We start from the raw sequence: 9,560 nt of genomic DNA, 5'->3' as shown, positions 1-9,560 counted from the left end.
GCATTATTGCTATATACCTTCCAAACACAAGTTGTTAAATTGGAAAAAGATTGGAAATATTTCTTTTATTGGAAGTCTTTAAAATTCTAAGTGCCATCTAATAATTTTAGATACCAAATTCGGTTAGAAATTCTCTAATAATGTTACAAAACAGGTAAGTAAACGAATAAAATAATCCCAACAACCAGTCAACCAGATATAATAAGTATTACCGTTTACTTCAATAATCCCAACAAATAGTCACAAATATTGTTGATGAGCTGGCTGCTAGCCAGATAGGCAAGTTCTTCCGACTCGTCATTTATATATATCATCAAACTTCGAAGAGAAATCATTCACCCTGAAAAAATTTAATCCTGGTTTTCTTATTTTTTCTTAACCACCATCTTTTGTATATCTAAGAAAAATGGAGGAAATCGGAGTTCTAATGATCTGTCCAATGTCCACCGAACTCGAAGAAGAACTTGATAACAAATTCAAGCTCTTTAGGTTTTGGAATGTACCTAATCAGAGAGAATTTCTTGAAGAGAATTCAAATTCAATTAGAGCTATAGTAGGTAGTGGAACTGCTGGTGCAGATGCAAAGTTGATTGATTCATTACCTAAACTGGAAATCATATCGAGTTTTAGTGTCGGTTTAGATAAGATTGATTTAGTTAAGTGCAAGGAAAAAGGTATCAGAGTTACTAATACACCAGATGTGTTGACTGAAGATGTTGCTGATCTAGCTGTTGGTTTGATCTTGGCTACCTTGAGGAGGATTTGCGAGAGTGATCGTTATGTTAGACATGGATTGTGGAAACTGTGTGATTTCAAAATGACTACTAAGGTTTGCTATTTCACTTCCGTTTTATCTTTTCAAAATTTCTCTTCATTTTTAGATTTCCCAGATTTTACCACTGTGTTACTGTGACATTGATAATTATATTATTTCTTTAAATCCATAGGCATATTATATCTCAGTGTCAGTTCATCTCAGGCTTGGTTTAACTGAATCTATCTTCATCTGCTTTATTTGTGTATCCATTGCAGTTTTCTGGTAAAAGAGTAGGCATCTTGGGTATGGGACGGATTGGTTCAGCAATCGCCAAGAGAGTGGATGGTTTCGGTTGCCCTATAAGTTACTGCGATGAAAAACCTACTACCACAAAATACAAGAACTATTCAAACGTCATGGAGTTAGCTTTGAACTGTGATATCCTCGTTGTTGCTTGTGCACTCACACCAGAAACTTATCATATTATCAACAATGAAGTGATAAATGCATTAGGTCCAAATGGAGTCCTGATTAACATCGCTCGTGGCCCTCTTGTTGATGAATCTGCGCTAGTTTCTGCGTTGGTTGAAGGTCGATTGGGTGGTGCTGGTCTCGACGTGTTTGAGAAGGAACCTGAAGTGCCAGAACAACTGTTAGGGCTCGATAATGTAGTCCTGCAACCACATGTTGCAAGTGGAACATGTGAAACTCGTGCAGAAATGAGAAATCTTGTGGTAAAGAATTTAGAAGCTCACTACCTGAACAAGCCTCTATTAACCCCAGTTGTTTGAGGAGTGAACCTGTTGGTTTTTGTTTTAGGGAAGTTCCATTTGTTTCGTTAAGAATGGGAAAACTAAGACTGTGTCATACAAAGAGATACTCCCTCAGTTTCTAAAAAACACAAAATTGGTTAAAAAGACCAAAATCAACAATTCCTGGGTGAAATGAACAGTTAGATTTTGATACTGTTTAAATGGCCAAAAATGTAAAGATAGGCAGGATGTAACCAATTTCATCGTGCCTATTTTCAAATATTTTTTCTTATTTTTAATTTAAACAGGATGTATCCAGTTTCATCCTTGCTATTTTTTAAATTTAAGCTAAGGATGAAACCTTACTATTTTTTTTGACCATTTCACCCAAACTATTTTTTACCCGTCCATTTGAACCGTGATTTAAAAATATTTGGACAAGTGACCCATTTTTCGTCTAAAAAATATGTCTGTTTTTTTATTTGGGTATGTCAAAAAATAGGCTTGTTTTCATATATGGAAAGTCAAATGTTATGATTTTACTAGTATACTCATAGAAGGACCACTTCTCTTTCATTTTCTCTCTTAATATAAAAAGGGGACAAACAAATAAAAATATTCGATCAAGGGAATGGAAGAATCAAGATTACTGATTTGGCTCCATATTTGATTACAAACAAATAAAAAGAAACGATGTTAGAGACTTTTTGAATCATGACTTGAAAACGGAAACTAGCTATTCTTCTGACAATTTTCAGAATGTTGCTACGAGTAAACGTTGCCTCTAGAGCTATATTAGTTATGGTACTACTGTTGCTTTCATCTTATCTTTTTATTGTCTTTGCTTCTGGTTCTTCTTTTACTTCAATTCATAAAAAAAACAAATAGAAGAAGAAGTAGATGCTCTTCTGAAATGGAAATCAGGGTTTGTTAACTAAAATCATTCTCTCCTCTCCTCTTGGAAGATAAATTCTACTGCGAGTACAAGGAGTCCATGCAGCTGGTATGGTATCCATTGTACCAAATATGGAAGCGTCTCAGAATTAAATATAAATGATTGGGTTTACAAGGTACGCTACATGATTTCAACTTCTCGTCTTTCTCTAACTTAGTTAGACTTAACTTAAGCTTCTATGAACTCTCCGAGAACATTCCGTCCCAAATCGGAAATCTTTCAAAACTCACCCTCCTTGATTTTTACAAGAATAAATTTTCTGGGCGCATTCCATTTGAAATAAGCTCGCTCACAAGTCTGCGATATTTAGACCTTTCTCAAAATCAAATTAGTGGATCCATCCATCAAGAAATTGGCAATTTATATTTTCTTACTCATCTAGGATTGGACACTTACAATCTTAGTGGTTCAATCCCGGCTTCTTTAGCCAATTAGACTAACTTGAACAATCTTTACCTCTATGATAACCAATTTTCTGGCATCATTCCTCAAGATATAGGAAGGCTTAGATCTCTTACGTTCTTAGGTTTATCTCTCAACAATCTGGGTGGTTCAATCCCTGCTTCTTTAACCAATTTGACTAAACTGGAAAGTCTTTACCTAAATGACTGTTAGGACATAGAATGTTCTAGAGTATTACTTGTATAGGATGTCTTGTATTTCAAGTAATATGCCGTAAACGGCAAGTTTTTGAGAGTCTGTGTATAAATATCAAACGCTGTTGTATATTCGTTTAAGGAAAACCAAAATCTATTATATTCTTCTCTAACCCTAAACCTATATCAATTCTCGACTGCTTCCGCATCTTCTGCAGTTTCAACAATTATTTCTTATTCTCAATCAATGATGTCTTCCTCACTATTCTCTCAACCTCATCATATCATTACTGTTAAACTTGATGACACAAATTACTCGCTTTGGCATGCACAATTTCGACCGTATCTTCAAGGTTATGAACTAGATGGCTTTGTTAACGGTGAAAGCCTTGTCCCTCTGCAACTCTTCCACACACGTCCACCCCTAATCCCGATTTTACTGTCTGGAAGAAACAAGATCGTATCCTACTGGGATGGATTTTCTCCTCTTTAACCTCTGCTGTTTTGAGACAAGTTCATCGTCTCACCACCTCCCGTGAAGTTTGGACATCTCTTGAATCTTTATTTGCATCAAAGTCTGCTGCTCATATTCATCATCTTCAATGTGAACTTTGCGTCTTGCAAAAAGGGTCTCTTTCTAGGAGACAGTATATAGATCGTGCTCGCGACATCGTTGATAGCCTGGCTGCTGCTAACACCACTGTCTCAACCACTGAGTTACGCCATTGTATCCTTGCCGGCTTGGATTATTCCTATGATCCTACTGTTACGTCCCTTACCACAACCATGGCTGATATGACTATAGAAGACTTCATCACTTATTTGCTCACTTTTGAACTGCGCTGGAACAACAACACAAGACCTTGGATTCTCGTCCCGTTGCTAATGTTGCGTCTTCTATAAGGTTTACGACGTCAAACTCATCTCAACAGCGCCCGGGTAATGGACAGCCAACTGATGGAGGTAATCGTCAGCAAACTTCTTGTCAATTATGTGACAAAACTGGTCACATTGCTCATCTCTGCTGGAAGCGGTTTGACCGTAACTTCCGTCCCCAACCAGCTCGTCGACATCCATCATCACCAGCCCAAGCTTCCTCAGCACCTCGTGCCTATATGACTCAAGCTTCACGCCTCTCTTCTCCGGCTATTTGGGTTCCAGACAGTGGCACAACTGATCATATCACCAATGATATCTCTCGACTACATGTCTTCTCGGAATACACTTTCCCTGATCATGTTCAATTGGGTAACGGCACCTCTATCCCCATTTCTCATGTTGGTTCTTCGATTCTAGGCACTCCGGATCGTAAGTTACATCTTCGCAATCTGATTTACACCCTTCAAATTTCACATAATCTGTTGTCCGTATCCCGGCTTACCACTGATAATAACGTATTATTTGAGATTCACCCTGATTTCTGTCTTGTGAAGGTTCGATGTACGAGGAAAGTGCTTCTACACGGATGTAGGAAAGGAGGTCTCTATGAACTTGATGCGTCTTCAATTTCTCCAAAGGCGTGTGTTGGTGAACATACCAGTCTCCATAATTGACACTCTAGATTAGGACATCCCATGATGCGTATTATGCGTCATGTTATTTCTAAATTTTCTCTTCCAGTTTCTAGCAATACTATCACTTTTTTCTCTTCTTGTCATGAGCATAGAAGTCACAAACTACCTTTTTCTTCTAGTACAACTCATTATTTGAACCCATTAGGTTTAATTGTTTCTGATGTCTGGGGTCCTTCTCATGTTTTGTCTAATGAAGGCTATAGCTATATTATTTTTATTGATGCGCATAGTCGCTTTACTTGGATTTTTCCTATGTTTCACAAATCAGAAGTTTACTCTATTTTTCATCTTTTCAAAAGCATGTTGAGAATCTTTTTAACCGAAAAATTAAAAATTTTCGGTCTGATAATGTTGTTGAGTATCGTAAATTTACTCCCTATCTTCAGCAACATGATATTTTTCATCGATTCTCATGTCCTCATACGTCTGAACAGAATGGTCTAGTCGAAAGACGTCATCGTCATATTCGTGAAACTGGTGTTACTTTGTTATCTATGGCTTATGTTCCTTCGTCTTATTGGTATGATGCATTTTTTACAACATGCTACCTAATGAATCGTGTTCCAACTTCTGCTCTTGCAAAAACGCCCCCCTATGAAGTCCTTTTTAGTACACCACCAGATTACAATTCTTTACGTGTCTTTGGGTATTTGTGTTATCCTCATTTGCGTCCTTATCGATCTCATAAGATGGATTCATTATATTCTCCTTGTGTTTTCCTAGGGTATATTCCATCGCATAAAGGATCTCAATGTCTTCATATTCCTACTGGTCGTATCTACGTTAGTCGTCACGTTGTGTTCAATGACACGGTCTTTCCTTTTGCTGCAATGTTGCCATCATCCCCGTCATCTGATACTCAGGTACTATCCCCTTCAATAAATATTCTACCAATATCTGTGTGCTCTTCTGGTAATAATGTTTTTTCGAGTTCTGGACCTTTACCACAACAGTCAGTGCCTACTGCACCTATGTCTACTGTTCAAGGTGGAATATCACCAAATATAACTTCCGGTGATCATATTACTTCTCGAGTACAACTAGAATCCTCTCCATATTTCGTGTCATCTACTGCACCCACGTCTACTGCACCCACATCTACTATTCAAGAAGGAATACCACCTGTCTCCACTACGATGTCTACTAAGGACTTGCTTCAAACTTCTGGTGATATGCATGCTGTCTCCATTCCCATGCCTTCTACTGATACGGGTGAAATTTCGTCATCTACTTCTTCTGGACACCCGATGATCACTCGTGCTAAGGATGGGATTTATAAACCCAATTCTAAATATGCACTGATAGCTGATTTTGAACCGACATGTTACTCTCAAGCTCAAGCTGACCCTAAATGGCGTAAGGCATCTGATGAAGAATATAATACTTTGCTTAAAAATGGTACGTGTATTTATGTACCCTATCATCCTTCCATGAATCTTATTGGTTGCAAGTGGGTTTATCGTATTAAACGCAAAGATGATGGCACCATTGAACGCCATAAGGCTCGGTTAGTTGCTAAAAGCTACAATCAACAAGAAGGTGTTGCTTACGGTGAAACTTATAGTCCAGTTGTCAAAACCTGTACTATTCGTATTATACTCACCGTAGCACTCTCTCATAATTGGTCGATTAATCAGTTTGATGTTCAGAATGCTTTTTTACATGACAATCTTGAAGAAAAGGCTTATATGAAACAACCCCCATGGTATCCTGATTCGAATTTTCCTACGCATGTTTGCACGCTTCAACGGTCTCTCTACGGTCTGAAACAGGATCCACTTGCATGGTACCATAGACTTAGTACATTTTTATTGGATAATGGATTTATTGCTTCCAAGTGCGACTCATCTCTATTTATTCGACGTGATACTACTGGTATTTTTTTCTTACTGGTCTATGTTGATGATATTATTCTTACCGGCTCTAGTATCTCAGGCATTGCTGCAATCCGTACTTCTTTACAAACTGAGTTTGCTATTAAGGATCTTGGTCCACTGTCCTATTTTCTAGGAATCGAAGCTACGCATACCTCTTCAGGATTTTTTTTTACACAAAGAAAATATGTTCATGATCTTCTTGTTAGAGTAAAGATGGATGGTATTAAACCGATTCACACTCCACTAAGTACTACTGGAGATATGTCATCTGATCATAGTACTTCTCTCACCGATGTTACAAAATATCGTAGTATTGTTGGTGCATTACTGTATTTGACGTTTACTCGTCCTAATATGGCCTATGCAGTTAATAGAGTTTGCCAATTCATGCATAATCCGACTGAACATCACTGAGGTCTTGTTAAACGTATATTACGTTACTTGAAGCAAACTTCAACGTTTGGAATAGTTCTTAACATTTACTATTTATACGGATTCTGATTGGACTGGTTTACTAGATGATCGTCGTTCTACAAGTGGTTATTGTATTTTTTTGGGTGGAAATCTTATCTCTTGGAGTGCTCATAAACAAAAAACGATATCTCGTTCTAGTACTGAATCGGAATATCGTGGTCTTGCAATTGCTACTGCTGAAATCATGTGGATTCAATCTCTTCTTTCGGAGTTACATGTATCCACTAAATCTCCTCCTGTCTTATGGTGTGATAATCTTGGAGAAACTTATCTTACTGTTAATCCTGTTTTTCATGCTCGAACGAAACATACCGAGATAGACTATCATTTTTTTCGTGACCAAGTTGCTTCTAAACAGTTAGATGTTCGATTTATCTCTTCTAAAGATCAAGTAGCCGATATCTTTACTAAGCCTTTGTCTAAGGATCGGTTTCATCTGTTAAGACTCAAGCTAATGGTTCAAGATGACCCGTTACGCTTGCGGGAGGGTGTTAGGACATAGAATGTTCTAGAGTATTACCTTGTATAGGATGTATTGTATTTCAAGTAATATGCCGTACACGGCAAGTCTTTGAGAGTCTGTGTATAAATATCAAACTCCGTTGTATATTCGTTTAAGGAAAACCAATAAGAATAATTATTCTAAATCTATTTTGTTCTTCTCTATTCTTCTCTAACCCTAAACCTATATCAATTCTCGACTTAACCAACTTTCTGGCATCATTCCTCGTGATTTTCGAAATCTAAGGTCTTTAGTTACCTTGCATATGTCCGTGAACAAACTCAGTGGTTCAATCCCTGCTTCTGTGGGTAACTTGATCAATTTGACTGTTCTATCTGTTTTTCAAAATGAAATAACTGGTTCACTACCCATAGGAATGAACAATCTGACACAGTTAAAAGGATTGTATCTGAGTGAGAATAAGCTTTTTGGTTATTTAACTCAAAACGTGTGCCAAAATGGGATACTTGAAGAATTTATAACATATAACAACCATTTCACGGGTAATATACCAACAAGCCTTAGAAATTGCACCAGCCTTCGAAAGCTCTGGCTTATGAATAATGAATTGGTTGATAACGTAACAGAGGCGTTTCATGTGTATCCACATCTATACAAGGTTGGTTTGGATTCTAATATGTTATATGGTGAACTCTCAAAAGACTGGGGGAGTTGTCATAATTTGACACTTTTTACTTTCTCAGATAACAATATCACCGGTAGAATACCACCAGTAATGGGCAAGTTGAAGAGTTTAGTTAAAGTTCGTCTTGATTCAAATAATTTAGTTGGGGAAATTCCAACTGAGTTGTTAAAATTGTCGTCATTAATCGAGTTAGATTTGAGTAATAACCATCTTTCTGGCGAGTTGTCTTCGGCAATTGGAATGTTATCCAGCTTGCAATATCTCAACCTATCAACAAATAGACTCATCAGTTCAATACCTAAACATCTAGGGGAGTGTTCAAAGTTATGAACTTTGGATTTGAGCAAAAACAACTTTAATAAAACCATTCCACCCCAGTTCTTTGCAGATTTTGTTAAATCTTAGTTACAATAACTTGAGTGGAGAAATCCCTTCAAACCTTGGAAAAGTAATCAAATTGGAAACACTAGATTTATCTCATAACAAGCTTTTCGGCACAATTCCATCTTCATTTGATCAAATGCTTAACTTGACCTCTGTCAATATTTCTGACAACGAACTGAATGGTTCTCTTCCGAATATCAAGGCCTTTAAGGATGCTCCAATTGATGCATTGAAGAACAACAAAGGGTTGTGTGGCAGTAACAGTAAGGGTTTAAAACCATGTGATTCCTCTGTTGTGATTAGAAGAAAACAAGGCAACAAAAATCTTTTGCTTGCAATCCTACTTCCATTGATTGGTTCGTTGTGTCTTTTAATCATTCTTTTAGCAATTTTATTTCGACTTCGGAATAAAACGGTAAGAAATATCGCGCCTACGGATCAAGCTACAACTGCAAATACCAGAACAATTATTTTTTTTCGATATGGAATTACCATGGGAAAATAGTGTGTGAAGACATAATTGAAGCAACCGAGGATTTTGATGCTAAATACTGTATTGGTACGGTAGGATATGGGAGCGTTTATAAAGCAGAGCTGTGACAGGTCAAATTGTTGCCGTGAAGAAACTTCATTCGTCAGATGAAGATTCTGAGTTACTTGATCTCAAGTCATTTGAAACGGAAGTTCACGCATTGACAGAAATACGACACCGAAACATTGTGAAACATTTTGGTTTCTGTTCTAATATAGAAAGGAGGATCTCATTTTTGGTTTATGAGTTTGTGGAAAGGGGAAGTTTGAAAAATGTTTTATGTGATGGGGAACAAGCAGTGGGGTTCGATTGGATAAAGAGGGTGAGATTCATCAAAGGAACTGCTACTGCAATTGCTTACACGCACCATGATTGCATTCCAGCAATAGTTCACAGGGACATATCCAGAAACAATATCTTACTGGACTCTGAATATGAAGCTCGAGTTTCTGATTTTGGCACGGCAAGGATATTGAAGCCGGATTCATCAAATTGGACTTCACTTGCATGA

The 9,560-nt window shown here is 37.3% G+C and overlaps 2 protein-coding genes across 2 annotated transcripts; both read left to right on the top strand.

Moving 5' to 3' along the window:
- Nucleotides 1-362: 362 nt before the first annotated feature.
- On the top strand, nt 363-1,689 carry LOC113292814 (hydroxyphenylpyruvate reductase-like). The gene is made up of 2 exons (XM_026541660.1): nt 363-829; nt 1,033-1,689. Exons 1-2 carry the CDS (start codon nt 407-409, stop codon nt 1,546-1,548), a joined length of 939 nt encoding a protein of 312 aa, XP_026397445.1. The 5' UTR covers nt 363-406; the 3' UTR covers nt 1,549-1,689.
- Nucleotides 1,690-7,752: 6,063 nt separating this feature from the next.
- LOC113300568 (MDIS1-interacting receptor like kinase 2-like) lies at nt 7,753-9,560 on the top strand. Its single transcript, XM_026549772.1, has 3 exons — nt 7,753-8,364; nt 8,522-8,763; nt 9,110-9,560. Exons 1-3 carry the CDS (start codon nt 7,753-7,755, stop codon nt 9,558-9,560), a joined length of 1,305 nt encoding a protein of 434 aa, XP_026405557.1.

Source organism: Papaver somniferum, chromosome 7, assembly GCF_003573695.1.
Source record: "Papaver somniferum cultivar HN1 chromosome 7, ASM357369v1, whole genome shotgun sequence".
Taxonomy (NCBI): domain Eukaryota; kingdom Viridiplantae; phylum Streptophyta; class Magnoliopsida; order Ranunculales; family Papaveraceae; genus Papaver; species Papaver somniferum.
This window is presented reverse-complemented; position numbering and strand designations above follow the sequence as displayed.